Source organism: Kogia breviceps, chromosome 14 (genome assembly GCF_026419965.1).
Source record: "Kogia breviceps isolate mKogBre1 chromosome 14, mKogBre1 haplotype 1, whole genome shotgun sequence".
NCBI classification, from domain to species: Eukaryota; Metazoa; Chordata; class Mammalia; order Artiodactyla; family Physeteridae; genus Kogia; species Kogia breviceps.
In genome coordinates this window covers 24,860,053-24,878,575 of record NC_081323.1, presented here as the reverse complement: position 1 = coordinate 24,878,575, position 18,523 = coordinate 24,860,053, and the positions used below count along the sequence as shown (strand labels likewise).

General features: G+C 47.6%; 1 protein-coding gene across 5 annotated transcripts in view; it reads left to right on the top strand.

Moving 5' to 3' along the window:
- ZNF341 (zinc finger protein 341) overlaps positions 1–18,306 on the top strand; it is a 42,938-nt gene extending 24,632 nt beyond the window's left edge. For all 5 annotated transcript variants that reach the window (XM_059039039.2, XM_067012350.1, XM_067012348.1 and 2 more), the window contains 6 exons: positions 3,269–3,477; positions 10,219–10,315; positions 11,935–12,067; positions 14,852–14,963; positions 15,207–15,277; positions 17,065–18,306. In XM_059039039.2, the coding sequence (XP_058895022.1) occupies positions 3,269–3,477; positions 10,219–10,315; positions 11,935–12,067; positions 14,852–14,963; positions 15,207–15,277; positions 17,065–17,594 (1,152 nt within the window). In that variant the 3' untranslated portion in view covers positions 17,595–18,306. The remainder of the gene's footprint in view (positions 1–3,268; positions 3,478–10,218; positions 10,316–11,934; positions 12,068–14,851; positions 14,964–15,206; positions 15,278–17,064) is intronic.
- The last annotated feature ends 217 nt before the right edge of the window (positions 18,307–18,523 follow it).

Here is an 18,523-nt window from a genome sequence, read left to right as displayed (position 1 = left end):
TTCTGTTTTTTTTAAAATTATAATTGGGATCTGTACACATATATAATTTTGAAGTATGCTTTTTTTCTGAGATAGCTTTTTAAAAGACTTTTAAAAGAATTATAGGTTCTCAGGAAGTTGCAAAGATGGTATAGAGAGGTCCCTCATACCCTTCAGTCAGTTCCCCTCAATGGTTACTTCTTACATAACCAGAGCACAGAATCACAAGTAGGAAACTGACTTTGATGTAAAGTGTATGTATAGTTCTGTGTCATTTTATCACCTGTGTAGATTTGAGTCGTCACCACTGCAATCACGATACAGAAGGATTCCATCACCACAGAGACTCCCTTGTGCTGGGTTTTTGTAGTCACACCCACCCTCTTCATCAACATCCCTGGCCTCTGGAAACCACTAAAATTAATCTGTTCTCTGTCCTTATAAATTTGTCATTTTGAGAATGTTGTATACATGGAGTCGTCAAGTATGTGGCCTTCTGAGATTGACTTTTTTCACTCAGTGTAAATTTTCTTGTGCTTTTTGTTTTTAATCTAATTTTATATTCTGAGCATTTACTCATGTCACTATTTTTAAAAAATATTTATTTATTTAATTTTTGGCTGCGTCAGGTCTTAGTGGTGGTGCGTGGCTTCTCTCTAGTGGGCTTTTCTCTAGTTGTGGTGTGCGGGTTTTCTCTCTCTAGTTGTGGCGCTTGGGCTCCAGAGTGCGTGGGCTCTGTAGTTGCAGCACACGGGCTCTCTAGCTGTGGCTTGCGTGCTCGGTAGTTGCAGCGCGCAGGCTTAGTTGCCCCGCTGCTTGTGGGATCTTAGTTCCCCGACCAGGGATCAAACCCATGTCCCCTGCATTGGAAGGCATATTGTTAACCACTGGACCGCCAGGGAAGTCTCCATGTCACTATTTTTTAAAAAAAGACAAACCATAATTTTTAATGGCTACATTTTTTTTTTTTTTTGGCCATGCCATGTGGCATGTGGGATCTTAGTTCTCTGACCAGGGATCGAACCTGTACCCCCTGCAATGGAAGCAGTGGAGTCCCAACCACTGGACCACCAGGGAATTCCCAATGGCTACATTTTTTAAAATCCCCTATTATTGAACATTTAGGTTACTTCCTGAGTTTTGCTATTATAAACAAAACTGTGGTGAACATTCTTGTAATCAAATCTTTGTCCACATCTCTGACTTCTTCCTTATGATAGATTCTTTTTTTTCTTTTGGCTGTGTTGGGTGCATGGGCTTCTCACTGCGGTGGCTTCTCTTGTTGTGGAGCATGGGCTCTAGGGAGCACAGGCTTCAGTAGTCGTAGTGCGCAGGCTCAGTAGTTGTGGCACACAGGCTTAGTTGCTCTGTGGCATGTGGGAATCTTCCCAGACCGGGGATCGAACCTGTGTTCCCTGTATTGGCAGGCAGATTCTTAACCACTGCACCACCATGGAAGTCCCCTTATGATAGATTCTTAGCAGGGAGATTGATGGAGTTAAGTTAGGATATCTTTGGGGGAAAATCACAGAAAACTTTGACTCAAACTGGCTTAAACAGTTAGGAAGTTTGTTATCTCACATAACAAGAAAACCCAAGATAGGGCAGCTCTGGGCCTGAGACAGTCAGTTGACTCAACCCAGCATCAAGGACCCTGTGTCTTTCTAGCTCTTGTCTCCACTGTCTCAGGGTGTGGCCTTGTCCCCTGCTGGTGGTTTGCCTGTGATCCTGTGATAGTAGTCACTTTTCCTAGGCAGAAGATCAGGCACAGTATTATCCATTAGCATAAAGGGGTTGTATTTTCTGTGTCTTCTTTAGGAACAAAGAAACCTTTCCCAGAAGCCTTCTGTAGACCTCTCATTGGTCAGAGCCAGTGCATATGCTCTGTCATTTAGGAATGCATTGTTATGCTGCAAATAATAGATAACTGGCTTACTGGTTAGGGTTTTTTTCCTCTCATATCACAAGAGGTCCATAAATAGGTAGCATTGGGCCTATATAGCAGGGTTCTCTTGGCTTTCTGCTCTGCCACATTTAGCATGTGTCTTTCATCCTCAAGGTTGCAGGATGGCTGCTATACCTCTAGTCATCACATCTATATTCCAGTCAGGACAACTGTAAAAAACAGAGGGGACTTCTCCTAGGAAGCTTTTGCCTTTTTGTTCTGGGAGTGATTCCTTCCCCAAAGACTACTGCCTACTTATCGTTGGAGAAAGGAGTCACATGGCTGACACTCGATGTAAGGGAGTCAGGGGATCAAATGTTTTAACTTGGTTTGGCATCTTGCCACTCTGAGCAAATCAGGGTTCACTTTGTTAGTAAGAAAGAGCATGTGGAATTGTATCTGAGTGTGTCATGCAGCCCTATGAGGAGTGTGTACTACTTGTCAAAGTATAATTTTCAAAATGTTAAAAAACATCATTCTCATACAAATAACATAGTGAACATGAGTCAGAATTTTACTTAACTCATTAATGAGGGAACTGGGAGGATGACAAAGCCAGTCAAAAGAGGATATGAAACACTGATATCTATACCCATATGTAACTATGCCAGTGAAAAAAAGGAATACTGAAATAAGATTGCTAAGTTAGATACAAATCTGGTTAATGTCCTACAGGGCAACAAAACCTTTGGAGTTATCTTTTCTACATGACAAAAATCATTTACATTGGATCAGTTTTCTGTAAGTTGACATTTAACTTTAGAGTCTGGGTCCTAATCAGTAGTAAACAGTCAAAACAAGTCACATCACCCAGAGGGTGAGATCGCCCTCAGTGGCTTAACTGCCTTTACCTAACTGCCTGCCAGACAGCAGTTCTCAAAGTGAGGTCCCTGGCCCAGCAGCTTCAGCATCACCTGGGCACTTGGTAGGAATGCACATATTCAGGCCACCCAGACCTGCTGAATCAGATTTGCTGGGAGTGGCATAATCTGTTATCGTGACGCAGGCTCAAGTTGGAGAGCCACTATTCTAGCATGACATTGGAAGGACATCATGTCATCTTTTCACATCTTTTCAAGATGTTATCATTCCAGGTTTTGGATATTTTTTCTTAAGCATACCCAGACCACACAGAGCCTGCAGGGAGGGTAATGGGGCCCTTGTGACTGGCTGAGAGGAGGGGACCCTCTAATCAAAATAAGACCAGGTCTGCAGCAGCAGGGGAGCAGGGAAACAGCGGTCGGGTCTTCCACAAGCAGTGTTCGAGGTGGATGCCGCAGGGCAGGGGGCGGCAGTTGAGCAGCTCTCCTGCCTTCCCTCACTGACCCTGCCTCTTCCCCCAAGGTGTACAAGTGTGTGGTCAAAAGCTGCGCGCAGACATTCCCAAAGCTCGACACTTTTCTGGAGCACATCAAGAGCCACCAGGAGGAGCTGAGCTACCGTTGCCACCTCTGTGGCAAGGACTTCCCCTCGCTGTACGACCTGGGCGTGCATCAGTACTCACACAGCCTCCTGCCCCAGCACAGCCCCAAGAAGGACAGTGCCGTCTACAAGTACGTGCCCTCCCTTTTCCCTCTCCCTGCAGGGAGCCCAGGGGTCTGGTCCCTTGGTGGTTCCGACTGCTCAGGGCCAGTGGGACATCTCAAAGGGGAGTCTGAGGCTCCAGGGTCCAGCCTGGCAGAGAGGGTTCTGTGTCTTGGCACTGAAGGGGGGAAAAGATGCTGTCCCTCCTTATATCATTCTTCAACTTGGCAGACAGTTATCCTAAAAAAAAATCTTAAAAAAGGGAAGCCAATCTTTCCTTGTTCATGTGGAAAAAAGATTTGTTTTTTTTCCTAAAGTAAAATATTATGAAAGTAGTACTCCGTCTGATATTCTACACAATTTAGGTTACAATTGGAATGGTACACTGATTCTTAAATGAAAAAATGAACAAGTATGTATCTGAAAGCAAAAATCATAAAAATAAGATTCATTTGTTTTATAATCTGTAAAATTTAGGTTAAAGTTGAAGCTATATGCTGATTCTTAGAATGGACAAGGAATGAATCAAATGTAGATTTCATTGGGGGTAGTTTTCTGACAACCCTTTACATTGTTGTAGTTTTCTGTTTCAGTCATAAAGAAGGTCCCTTTGGCAGAAATGATAAAGGGCTCCCTCCGTTTTGCCTCATGCTTTTAGTCCTTAGATCTTCAGATCATTCCCTTTGGAGCCATCCATCCTGTGATCATCCTTGTCTTTCTGTTTGGATCCATAGATCCTGTGATCATCCTTGTAGAGTTTCTCTTCCTCGATTGCTTTCTGGTACCTCTTCTAGACTCTCATATGCCAATGGTGTCATCCAGCATCACTTTCATGACTTGGTGGAACCCCTCATTTTTGCTCTGCATTCGTTTCGCCGCGCATTTGCCTTATGTCTTTTGGGAGCAGCTGCCTCACAAAACCCAGCACGTAGTGCATGGGGATAGTGAAAAAAAAACTGGAGTGTTTGTCTAGGGACTTCTGCTAGTTCATTAGTGAATATTTTCATGTTAAGATGGCTTTTGCTTCTCTGTACAAACTTGTATCTGCACAGACTTGGCTGATGACCTCTGTTAATGGGGCACCCCTCTAACTCCTGGGTGAGGCTTCTGGGGCTCAAAAATAAGTAAATACAGACCTTGAGTTTAGAATGCATGGGCTGCTTAGGGAGACAGGAGTGTATATATTCTTAGGCTATACTTGTGATAAAATGCTATCATATACATATTACTCAAAGTGGGAGGTAGGGCAGCGAAGGTGTCCCAGGATCAGTGATATCTGAACTGGGTTTTGAAGGATGGGTAGGAGTTTGCCAGGTAGACAGTGGGTAGGGGGAAGTGCATTCCTAGCAGGAGGAACAGCAGGTGTAGTGATATAAAATAAACTAACATGTGGTTTAGAATGACTGTTCTGTAGAATGGAAGTGGGAGGAGATGTTAGATGGGGCCTGGGAGAGAAAGTGGGGCCAGGGCATGAGGACCTTGTAGAAATCACAAGAGCTTTGAGAAGCTGGCAGGGGGACTGGGGCTCGAGAAATGGGATGTAGGGCAACTGACCCTGAGGGAGATGGGGAGATGGGGCCAGAGAGGCAGGAAAACCAGGTGAAGCTCTGACCAGCTAAGGGGTGGAGATTTCTGGATAATGATGAGTAATTCTCATTCGTTCTCAGAGGGCATTTTCTTTTGCTTTTGCCATTCCAATCTGTGGATATTCTATGAGTCCCTGTAGCTGTGTGGCTCTCTGGAGTGAGATGGCCAAGTAAAAGGAAGGGAGAAACTACTAGGTGCCTTGGCCTGACTTAGGGACATTGGTCCCCTCAATCCTGGGAGGTAGGTTGTATTAGTCAGCTGAGGTGGCTATAACAAAATATTATAGACACATGAGAGAGAGAGGGTGTCCTTTCGGTCTGATCTTTTCTTATAAGGGCACTAACCTTATCTGGAGGATCCCACACTCATGATCTCATCTAAACCTAATCACTACCCAAAGGCTCCATCTGCAAATACCATTACATTGAGGGTCAGGACTTCAACATGCAGATTTTGGAGGGACACAGTTCAGTCCATAGCTGTGGTGTTCTCCCCATTTTGAAGATGAGGACATTGAGGCTCAGAGAGGAGAAGTGACCTGCCCACCAGAGTAACAACGTCAGTACAGAGCTGGGATTCAAACTCTTGTCTTGGACTGTGGAAGCCTCATAGCTCTGGTTTTGGAGTTTGCAGGCTGAGAATTGAGCCCCATGATGGCCCTGTGCCTGCAGTAGATCACTTCTCCCAGGTTCTCTTGCCAAGCTTAGAGTGTCAGAGGCCCGTTGTAGCCATTGGAGCTTCTGGCCCCAAAGTAAGGTGCAGGGAGGCAGGACACCATCTGGATGGCCCAAGGGTGGAATGGTGTAGTGGGTAATGATGGTAAGAGCTTTGGAGCCACCTCCCTGTGCTCAAATCTGAGCTCAGCCGCAAACCTGATGGATGACCTCAGCAAGATATTCAGCCACTCTGAACTTCAGTCTCCTCACCTGTGAAATGGTGATACGACAGTGCCTACCCTATTGGATTATTTATAAGGATCAAGTAAGATGAGTATGAAGCAGTTAGGCATGGTGCCTGGAGCCTAATAGGTACTCAATAAATATTATTGCTGCAGTGTTTATTAATTATATAATTTAAATCTAGGTTTGGTTGCTTGTAAGAGGGACCCAAAATAACAGTGGCTTTAACAAGGTGAGAGTTCATTTCTCTCTCATGGTGACATTTGAGTGGGTGTGGCGGTTTCATTCCATTTTCATGGGGGCAGGTCCTGTTGGTCCGGCTGCTCTGCTCCCTTTGGGCCACATTGCCTTGGCCTGCCTGTGGAGCCTCCCCAACTCCCTCAAGTGAATTTCATACATGTCACTATATATATGCTGTATGTTTACTTTTTCCTTTTAAAAATAATATGGTTTTTTTTCTAGTTAACAAAAGTCATCCGTGTTCAATGCACAGAAATGGATTTTTAGAAAAACCCACAAGAAGACAAAAAACAAAACCCTGTTAACCTCTTGGTACATGTCCTTTGGTATATATCTGTAATAAGCATATTTATAGCTATAAATATCACAGGCTATACTTGAGTTAGGTCATCCCAAACACAGTTATTGAATCTGGTGAAAATTCATCACACCATCCTCCTGTTGCACAACTTCTGACAAACAGTCTAAAATTTAATAGGATCATTCCGTATACTTGGCATTATCACTTAAAACTATAATGTTTATATCTTTGCATCTCAGCACAGACAGACCTGGCTCACTCTTTTAAACAGCTACTTAGTATTCCATTGTATGTGGATGGGTTGTAATTTATTTAACCCATTCCTTACTGTAGGTTAATTGGGTTATTTCCAGTTTGTCATTATTTTAAACAACACTACAGGAGCAACTTTGGACATATATCTTTGCTCATTTGTAAATAATTTCCTAGAAGTGATTTTGCAGGTCAAAGATCACAGAGGGGTTTAAAAAAGATTAATTACCTACTTGAAAAAAATAATTGCTATGTGCATACAATGCAATATTTTAAAACTACAGAAGGGCATAGAGTGAAAAGGAATTCCCTCTCCACCCTGACCCACTCCCTCATCCCATAGGCAATCACTTTCAGGAAGTGTTCTTTTTAAACTTATTTTGACATAATCTTAGACTTCTAGAAAAGTTAGAAGAATAGTACAAAGAACTCCCACGTACTCCCTTCATCCAGATTTCCCCGATATTATAATCCTTATACACTTACTTTATCACATTCTGAGATTTTTGGGAATAATTTGCAGACATGATGCTCCTTTACCCTTTCTCTTTAGTGTGTGTTTTCTAAAAATGAGGATAACCTCTTATATAAGCACAGTGTAGTTATCAAGATCAGGAAGTTAACTCAATATAATTCTGTTGCCTAATGTACCTTATTCAAAAATTTCTAATTGTTCCAATAACATCCTTTATAGACAAAGAAAACAATGTTTTTTTCTGGCCCAGGATCCAATCCAGGATCCCACATTGTATTTGGTTGTAGTGTCTCTTTAGTCCCCTTTAAGCTGGAACAGTTCTCATTCTGTCTTTGTCTTTCATGACCTTAATACTTTGGAAGAGTATAAGCCAGTTATTTTGTAAAATGCCCTCAGTTTGGGTTTGTCTGATTTGACCTCAGGGTGGAGCCAGGATTGGCACTTCTGGCAGGAGTATCACAAAGCGATGCTGTGTCTTTCTCAGTGCGCTGTATCAGGAGACACATGACTCTGGTTTGACCTGGTGCTGGGGATGTTACTTTGGGTGACAGAGTTAGGGTGGTGTTTCTGGCAGGGAGTTTTCATTTAATGGTGTTGCGAAACTGCATCCTTGCTGCCGGAGCCTGTGCGATTCCTGTCTTCTTCCTCCCACTAGCTCACCAGGTCTCTGCCCTCCTGGTAGCTCTGCTCTCACCCCTCCTGCTCCTTCTTTCTTGCCATCCGGAGGCATTTAGCTTGTGGTTTTCAGGGTGTGGCCTGAGGGGGCGTCCCCGGGGCCCACCACAGGTGCAGCTTGACTGCGGGTTTCCCACGTGCCCAGGTGTACAGATGGCAGGGTCCATGGTTCTGTTTTTAACATGAATTGCCCACCTGCCTCTGGCATTCCTCAGTAGTATTGCATTGTAAACGGGCCCATTTGCTGGTGAATGTTTTGTGGTGGGGAGACGGTGGGATCTTTTCCTTAGAGTGGCTTGAGGCCTGAAACTGCTATTTTGTGGGCATGTTAGTGAGTGATGTTTAGAGTAAAGACCATGTCTATGTGCTTTGCAGTTTATGAGCTGTTTGGCACCAGTGTGTCCTTTGACTCTTGTTATGATCTTAAGAAAGACTGAGGGGCAGGTCCACTTGGAATTCCTACCCCATTTTATGGATAAGGAAACTGAGGGTCAGAGATGGGAAGGAGCCAGAGCTGGGTCCTTGTCTGTCTGACTTTTTTTTTTTTTAATTTTTATTGGAGTATAGTTGATTTACAATGTTGTGTTAGTTTCAGGTGTACAGCAAAGTGAATCAGTTATACTTATACATCTATCCACTCCTTTTTAGATTCTTTTGCCATATAGGCCATTACAGAGTATTGAGTAGAGTTCCCTGTGCTCTACCGTGGGTCCTTGTCTGACTCTTTCATGTAAGAGATTGTCCCTGGTGCTCAGAGCAGGTTATGAACAAGACAAACAAGACAGATATGGTCCTAGCCTCCAGAGCCCACTTGCTGGTGGAGGAGACAGAGATGTAAGCAAATAAATGATTCCAGATAATAATTGCTAAGAAAAAAGTACAAGTGGAGAGCATAATAGGAAGTGGCTGGGGCTGGGCTCTGGGGGGCACCTTGAGACGGGGTGGTCAGGGAGGGTCTCTCTGAGGAGGTGACATTTGAGCTGAGACGTGAAGGCTGAGCAGGTGCTGCCAAGGGGAGGACTGGGAGGAAGAGCGTTCCAGGTCATAAGAACAGCACGTACAAAGAACCTGAGGTGGGGTTGAGCTTTTTGTGTTCTGGGTGCATTCAGGAGACTGGGGGGCCTGGAGCAGAGGGTGTGAGATGGGCAATGGGGAAAGGTGAAAGCTGAGAGCTGGGAGTGAGTCAGGCCAGTAGGGCCTTGTAAGCCAAGGTGGGGATTTTTTTTTTTTTTTTTTTTGTGGTATGTGGGCCTCACTGTTGTGGCCTCTCCTGTTGTGGAGCACAGGCTCCGGACGCGCAGGCTCAGCGGCCATGGCTCACGGGCCCAGCCGCTCCGCGGCATGTGGGATCTTCCCAGACCGGGGCACGAACCCGTGTCCCCTGCATCGGCAGGCGGATTCTCAACCACTGCGCCACCAGGGAAGCCCCAAGGTGGGGATTTTTAAGCAAGGGTGTGACATGGTCTGATTTTGATTTTTTTTTTAATAAAATAAGTAAATTTATTTTTAAAAAAGGTTTTGTCATAAGCACATAATTTTATTTATTTATTTATTTTAACATCTTTATTGGACTATAATTGCTTTACAATGGTGTGTTAGTTTCTGCTTTATAACAAAGTGAATCAGTTATACATATACATATGTTCCCATACCTCTTCCCTCTTGTGTCTCCCTCCCTCTCTCCCTCCCAATTCCACCCCTCTAGGTGGTCACAAAGCACCGAGCTGATCTCCCTGTGCTATGCGGCTGCTTCTCACTAGCTATCTATTTTACGTTTGGTAGTGTATATATGTCCATGCCACTCTCTCACTTTGTGGCACATATATACAATGGAATATTACTCAGCCATAAAAAGAAACGAAATTGAGTTATTTGTAGTGAGGTGGATGGACCTAGAGTCTGTCATACAGAGTGAAGTAAGTCAGAAAGAGAAAAACAAATACCGTATGCTAACACATATATATGGAATCTAAGGGAAAAAAAAAAAAAGAACCTAGGGGCAAGATGTGAATAAAGACACAGACCTACTAGAGAATGGACTTGGGGATATGGGGAGGGGGAAGGGTAAGCTGTGATTTTGATCTTTAAAGGCTCTCCTGCTGGCTTCCCTGTGGAGAATGAATTAGGGCAGGGAGGAGGCTACAGCACGTGTTAGAGCAAGATGGTTTGGATTAGGATGGAGGTGGTGGCAAGTGAGAAGAATGGACCGATTAGAGAATGAATCAGATGTGGGATTTTGCCTCCTGGTGTTGGGGGCGGGGAGTGGCCGGTTCCCACGCCTGCTGGGGCATCCAGCCCCGCACACTCGTGCTCTCTCACTTCTCTGCTCCTCCCCATGTAGGTGTGTCAAATGCGTCAACAAGTACTCCACCCCCGAGGCGCTGGAGCACCACCTGCAGACCGCCACTCACAACTTCCCCTGCCCGCACTGCCAAAAGGTGGGGAACCCTGCCCTTGCTGGCTGGGCGAAAGTAGGGGGCGAGAGGTGATGGAGTGAAGACCCCACCGTCTCCTTCTCCCCTCCTGCCTCAACACACGTGCAGGCCAAGCTTGGGGTTGTCTCCGCAGACGACACTTTGTCTTTGAAGAGCGAGAGCTCTGCCTGGCCCGTCTTATCCACTGGACACCACCCGTGGCCATCCCAGGGCTACTGCTGGGCCAGGCGAGCCAGGCTGGGCTGATGTGGAGTGAGGCCTCTCCTGGGCCCAGGCCCAGCATCTGAACAGCGGCCTCCAGCTTCCTGATGTCTTATCATCCTTGTTATTACTGGTTCTTCTTTTTCAGTGGATCTGGAAGCCCTCCCTAAAGCCTGGCCCTTCATATCATCAAATATCCAGGCAGTGTTCCATTTTCCACTTTTCCCAAAAACATAATTTTTGTAAAGTTTGTTTGAATCAGGTCGATATATTGTGATTGGTTGATACGACCAAAGTTTCTGTTAATCTACAGATTCCCCCCATCGATGCTCCTTTTTTTTTTTTTCTTTTAATGTATTTGTTGAAGAAACTGGGCCATCGGTCCTGTGGAGTTTCCTGAAGTCTGGATTTTGCTGATTGCATCCCCCTGGTGTGTTTAACTGGTTTCTTTGTTCTACTCATTTTCTTACAACCTTATGAGGCAGATTTTCCAGGACAGACAGCCCTGGTTTCACTTCGGCCTCATTGTAGATGTTTCTAATTATATAGCCTAATTTAGGGGTTTGGAATTTGTGGTCTGAATAAAAGGTATCGTGAATTAGCAAGAAACATGTGCCAGATGCTGTTCTGAGCATTTTATCTGAACTGACTCATTTAACCCTAGGAGGTAGGCAAATTATTATTATCTCCATTTTATAGACGGGGAAACCAAGGCACAGAAAGGTCATCCAGCTAGGAAATGATGGGGCTAGTAAGTTGATGGGTCTGTGTCCTTGACCACTTCTCTATATCAGATGAATGAAAAAATGAATGAATGCTCTTCCTGTGCCTGGGGAGGCAGGAGATTTTGCCTTCTGTGTTTTCTGGCTTTTTATTACCTTTCCATTTATTTCTTCAGTTATTTGTTCATTTTTTCATTCATTCCTTTGCTTGTCAGTCATTTGATTCAGGCCCTGTGCTGAGGAATGAAAGCCCCTCTCTGCCCTCTTGGAGAGCCCATACAAGCAAAGGGCTGTGTTTCAATAAGTTAGATGCTGACTTTAAAAATACGGGTGGACATTCAAGGGCGGAATTTGCCTTGCTTGGTGTGGCATTGACGCGTCAGGGAGGGCTTCGCAGAAGCAGTGACCTGAATTGGGTCTTAAAGGATGAGTAGGAGTTTTTCAGGCTAAGAGAAAGTCTCCCTGGGTAGAAACAACAGCCTGGGCAGAAGCTCAGGGCAGACATGTCTTGACTGGGCTTATGGGTAAGTAGTGGGAGCCATGAGTTTCTAATGGCTGAGCTTGACACTGTGGGCCTTGACCCTTAGTGGGCAGAAAGGAAGATGTTTCTGTAAGGGCTGGTAACGAGGGGCTCCTTGAGCTCATAACGTGGTGAGGGCTGGTGAGTCAGACCTGACGCTGACTCCTCTGTTCTGCCAGGTGTTTCCTTGTGAACGCTACCTGCGGCGTCACCTGCCCACCCACGGCAGCGGGGGCAGGTTCAAGTGCCAGGTGTGCAAGAAGTTCTTCCGGCGGGAGCACTACCTCAAACTGCACGCTCACATCCACTCAGGTGGGTACCCTGTCCCCCACGAACTCCTGCTCAGTCCCCCTTCCCCTCCCCCCAGACACCCTCTCTGTTCCCCTTCCCATCCCCCTCTGGCCTTCCTCCCCATCTCCTTCAGCTTTCTTCCTGAGCCCCCTCCTGCCCATCCCCTCCCTCTCTTCAACCCGCCTTCCCATCTCCTTCCTGGCCCCTGCCTGCCCCCTCAGGTGAACAAGGGGTTCCCACCAACACTAGAGTGGAGATGAGCCTCGGGAGGCGGGTGGGGGGACTCTTGGCTCTGCCCCTGAGGCCATTCTGAGCCCCTGGGGGTGGGGGTGTTGTGCTCGATGCAAAATTCCCTCCCAAACCTGGATAGAACCCTCTCTCCTTAGTTCTCAGCTGAGATACATCGACACTTTATTTTCTTTTAAGCTTTAAAATGTTTTTTATTAGTTAAAAAATTCTGTTCTGTTTTATACTGAAAAGGGTCTAAAGATTGAGAAAACCTGAGGAAAAAATCCTTGATAGTACAAAAGCATCTCTCCTCAGATGGACAATCCAAATGGTTTTTTATTTCTTTTCTTTTTTTTTTTTTTACTATGGCCTACGGTAAAAAATACATTTTATATGCAACCCAGGAAACACATACTTACACACAGAATATACTGAAACAGAAGTTTCACAAAACAATATTTTCTATCTGTACAGTTTTAGTTGTTAAAATAACCACCATCAGTTTGTGACTTGGAGGTTGCAGTTTGAAGAGTGATCCTAATTCCCCTCCCCAAAGGTGATCACTGTTAGTGGTCTCATCTGGGACATTCTAGTTTTATTTTACATCTATACAAAACATGTGCTTACTTTTACACAAATAGGCACATATTATAACTCTACTATGTGCCATCTTTCTTCACTTATCAAGGTACCTTGAAGATGTTCCTAATAGCACCTTCTTTTTCTCAGCTACATAGTATTCTCCTGCATTTACCATCTTTGATTTAACCAGTTCCCTATGGATGGACACTTAAATTATCCTTTCAACTGTTAGTTTGTCTACACAATGCTGTATGGGTCTCTTGACAAGCTTTTGGGAATATATCTGTAGTGTACATTCCTAGCAGTGGAAATGCTAGGTTAAAATGTATATGCAGTACCGAGTTTTCGTTTGGGGTGATGAAAAAGTTCTGGAGATGGATAGTGGTGATGGTAGCATGACAATAAGAATGTACTTAAATGCCACTAAAGTGTACACTTAAAGATGGTTAAAATGGTAAATTTTCTGTTACATATATTTCATGTTTATGATGAAAGAAGAAAAAAAAAGTAACTTCATTGGCAATTTTGATAGATATTACCAAATTGCTTTCTTTATGGTTTTAAAAATAATTATTATTATTCAAAAGTAATACATGCTTTTTGTAAAAATGGAAGCAGTATGGAAGTACATAAATTAAATGTTAAATTCCCCCTTCAAATCTTAATTGCTACTGACAGTTTGTTGTGTACCCTCCCCTACCTTTCTCCCTGCATATTCTGTGTCGATACAAACCCATAAGGCCAGGGCTTTTTTGGAGTATGGGGATTGTATTTTTTTCTAACAAAAATGGGACTGTATTAAGCTGTCCTACACTTTTCTTTTCCCCCTAGCAATATAGCCAGGAGATCTTTCCAGATCAGGAAACACAGATCGACATTAATCTTTTTAATGACTGCAGAACAGTCCATTGTAAGGACCAGAATTTCCTCAATCATTGGGTTGGCGTTTTTCAAAGGTACTTTATTCATCCCAGAGAGAACAGAGAGGAAGTAATGGCAGGAAAAAAAGCAACCCAGTAACAACCCTTTTCCAAAGGGCAGTTTCTGACCCCTGACTGCTGTTAGGTGAGAGCTGCTCTCCCTGCCACCCCTCAGCCCTGGCCCCACGCGTGGGTTCTGCAGCAGACGATCTGGGGCAACTCAGGTGGACTCTGGGTCACACTGTCAGGCTGGAATCTTACTTCCCCCAAACACGAGGTATAGACTAGGAACCTCAGTTTTCTCTTCTAGGACTTACCATATGGTTTGTTACAGGGATTCAACCAGATAAGGTGTAATTCCCCCCTCCCCTGTGGTGGACCCCATTTCAGTAAATGTCACAGCCATCCACCCAGCCCACGCCTTAGATTCTCTCATGCCCCACAGCCAGTCCGTTGGCAAGGGCTGCCGATTCTGCTCTCTGGACGTCACCCGTACTTGGCCACTTCCCATTTCTTGTACCAGCCTCCTTCCTGCCTCCACCCTCACGCTCTCAATCTGTTCTCTACACACAGCCAGAGGGAGCCTGTGAGACTCTCGAGTCAGATCCTGTCCCTCCTCTGCTCAGCCCCTCTGGTGGCTTCTCATCCGGCTCAGAGTAAAAACCTTGGCCTCCCAAGCCCTCCCTTTTGGGCCTGGCGGCCTTTCCCACCTCCTCTTCTGCCTCATTCTCCCTCCCCGGCTCCGGCCCGGCCACACGGGCCTCCCCATTGTTCCTCAGACACATGCAGTGCCCCACCTTTCCTCCTGCCTAGGACCCTCACTTCCAGATTCCTGCATGGCTCGCTCCCTCACCACCTCAGGTTTTGCCTCGTCACAGAGGCCCTTCCTGCCCATCCTAACTGAAACAGCTCCTCTTCTCCTTCGCAGAGCAAAGTCCCGAGGAAAGGGAGAGGCAATATTCCCCCAGGCCACCTCCCTAGAGGAGTTGCTGTCCTCTAATGGAGACCCCTGTGCCCCATATTCAGACTCCCTCTCAAGGCACCCTTGGTCCCCCATCTGTGTTTCCTCCTGCAGGTGAGAAGCCCTACAAATGCTCAGTGTGTGAGTCCGCGTTCAACCGCAAGGACAAACTGAAGAGACACATGTTGATCCATGAGCCATTCAAGAAATACAAATGCCCCTTCTCGTGAGTAGAGGCGGTGGGTGGGAGGGGGCAGGTTTACCCAGCTGTGGGATAGAAGGGGGTCAGGGCCGAGGGCTGCAGGCCCTCTCTGTCCTGGGTCCTGCCTGGCTGCTTCACTCCCCATGCTGCTTCCCTGCCCCGCCCTTAGGGTGGATGAGCGAGTCTGTCCTGCCCAGGGCTAGCAGGCGGGCCAGCAAGAGAGTCCTGTGCTTAGTGAGCTCCCCTGACCAGTGTTTTGGATTCTAGGACACACACAGGCTGCAGTAAGGAGTTCAACCGGCCAGACAAGCTGAAGGCTCATATCCTTTCCCACTCCGGTAAGTGGCTCCTGGACGTGCCAGGAGGGTCTGGTTCAGCTCAAACCCCCTGGGCAGGAACCCCAGAAAGAGCGAGCACATCCCGTGAGGCTTATTTTCCCTGCCTGGTACCTTCCAGCCAATAGACTTTTGCTCCTGTGAGCCATGAGCCTGCCCTGTGTTTGGGTCCTCACGGTATACGGAGGTGAGTCAACCACAGTCCCCCAGGCTGAGGAGGAAGCTGACCCAGGAAGAGATGACTGTATATCAGAGAGGCACCCAGTGTGACAGAGGTGGGGTCCGGTGTGGAGGGAGATCCAGTTCTGAGTGGGTCCAAGATAAGGCCAGGGAGCTTCCTTGGCCCACTCGGGAGAGCGAGGAAGCTGGGGTGTGGAGTAGGGGTCTCCACACCACTCCTCATTTTCCCGTTGGCTCCACAGAGCTTCTCCTGGGGCTGCTGCTTCCCCAGAGCAGCTTGGCTGGCTTTCCACATACCACTTGGTCTATAGAACAAGGTTTCTCAATATCGGCACTATTGATATTTTGGGCTGGATAATTCTTTGTCGTGGGCAGCTGCCCTGTGCACTGTACGATGTTCAGCAGCATCCCTGGCCTCTACCCCATGGTTATGACAACGAAAAATGTCTCTGGGAACAAGCCAAAAGATCCTTGGGGAGTAAAGTCACCCCTGATTAACAACCACTGGTTTATAAACAGGATCTAGTGGCTAAAGGAAGTGTGAAAGCTAAGAGAGTAGATTGAGGACTTGGAGACAGGGGGCCTGGGCTTGATTCTTGGCACTACCACTGTCCTGCTGGGTGGCCTCGGGCAAGTCACTGCCCCCAATCTGAGCTGTCATCCCAGGGAGGCTGAGGGGGCCATGGCACAGGCTCTGTGTGGGACGGAGTTGATTTCATGATGGATATGGAGGCACCAGTGATTCATCCAGTGGGTAACTATTGCGAGAATACCATGTGTCAGGCACTGGGGGTGCCATGGGGGAATCAGGCAGAAGCCCACCCTGCCCTCCTGGGGAAGTTAGCATTCAGTGGCAGAGATCAAAAATGAACAGCAAACAAATACGTATGTTACAGTAAAATATGCTGAGGGCAAAGATGGAAATAAGCAGAGTGAGGGGGCAGAGAAAGAAGGGAAGTGGGTATCAGGGAGGGCTTCCCGGAGGAGGTGACACAAACGCTGAGTCTGAGGGAGGAGAAGAGCTGGAAGTGGCTTCCAGGGTGAGGGAGCAGCAAGTGCGAAGCCTTCAGGCAGGGAAGAGACTGGCGGGTGTTTGAGACAAGGAAAGGCGGGCAGGAGGCCTGGAGCTCAGAGAACAAGAGAGGGGAGAGGAAGGGGATGAGTCTGAGAGGTGAAGGGGGTGGCCAGCTGCAGGTGGCTTTGTGGGAAATTTGGGGAATCACTGGAGGGTTTGGAGCAGGGAGTGTCATGGAGAGGTTTTACCAAGACCGCTCTAGCTGCCCTGTGGGGAATGGTCTGAGGTGGCCAGGGTGAGGCAGGCCGACCAGAGAGAGAGATGATGGTGACCTGGCAAAGTTAGTCAAGGTTTAGGGGCTGAGCTTGCTGTTCCAGGCAGAGGGGAAACAGCACAAGCAAAGGCCCAGAGGCAGGAGGCTGGCACAGGGTAAGTGGCTGGGAGAAGGTGGGAGATGAGAGTGGAGGCAGCAGGGCCCAGATCACACCCATGCTCGTAGGGCAAGCTGAGGAACTGGGCTTCGTTCCAAGTGCTAGGGCAGCGTTGCAGGGTGAAGGGTTTGGGTGCCTCTCACTGCCTTCCTCTCGCTCCCCAGGCATGAAGCTCCACAAGTGCGCCCTGTGCAGCAAGTCCTTCAGCCGCCGTGCCCACCTCGCCGAGCACCAGCGCGCCCACACAGGCAACTACAAGTTCCGCTGTGCCGGCTGCGCCAAGGGCTTTTCCCGCCACAAGTACCTCAAGGACCACCGCTGCCGCCTCGGCCCCCAAAAGGACAAGGACCTGCAAGCCCGGCGGCCCCCCCGGAGGAGGGCGGCCCCCCGCAGCGGCAGCACTGGTGGCCGCAAGGTGGTGACCCCCATGCCTGACCCGCTGGAGCTGGAGGAGCTGAAGGACACAGGGCCTGGGCCAGTGCCCGAGGCCGCCCCAGGCAAGCCTCCCTTCTCGGAGCCGGATGCCGTGCTGTCCATCGTAGTGGGGGGGACGGTGGGGGGTGAACCTGAGCTGGTGGTGCCTGGGCATGCTGAGGGCCTGGGCTCCAACCTGGCCCTGGCGGAGCTGCAGGCAGGGGCCGAGGGCCCGTGTGCCATGCTTGCTGTGCCTGTCTACATCCAGGCCTCGGAGTGATGGACCCATGGTGTTTGCTCCTGCATCCTGCCTGATGCTCACCTTTGGGTCCAGGGCCTCTAGGAGCAGACTAGAGATCCTTCCCAGTGGAAGTGAGCCATTGGTCAAAATCCTTCTGGAACATGCTCTGTAAACCCTGGCCCAAGGCCGCCTCGCTGTGTCTCCTGTCCTGCTGGGAAGCCCTGCAGCATTCTGGGATCTGAGGCAGCTGAGCCTGAATGGCCCAGGGTCTGCCTGGTCCAGGCTGGTGGTCAGGCTGCCTAAGAGAGAAGACAGGGCAGTCCCACCCACCCCTTCTGAAGGCTGCCTAGGGGCAGACTCTAGTTAAGCTGCACTTCAGGGGCCTGATATGTTTGGAGCCCTTACCTGTTAAACCTTTTCACATGCAGTTCTCCCAGCATCCCCAGACGACTCTGTGATGTAGGCATGTAGGAGGCACTCTAGTGTTGTGGTTAGAGTTCCGCTGTCAGCCAGATCTGGCTTCAGATCCAAATGCTGACACTTAATTGCTGTGTGACCTTGGGTAAGTCACTTCACCTCTCTGAGCCCCGCGTTCCTCATCTGTACAATGGGGCTTATGACAGTACTACCTCATAGGGCTGTCATTGGAATCCAGTATGATGAAATGTACAAAGAGTTTGGCATAGAGTTTGGCGTAGTGCCCGGCACTCAGAAAGTGCTCAATAAATGTTTTTATCAACATGGCTCAGGCTCTAGCTTTGGCAGTTTCTTTCTTAGCCCCTAGGTGGCAGCACTCCCCCCTCCAAAGCTTGTGCGGGCTGAGGGGTCACTTGGCTCCTCACACAGCTACGCTGCCCTGATTGCCATAGAGAGGTTTGGTGCATCCAGAACAGTTATTTCAGAATATGTCCCATGGAAACCCCTGGAGAAAGGGGTTTATAACTCACTTTTGAAAATGCAGGGTCCTG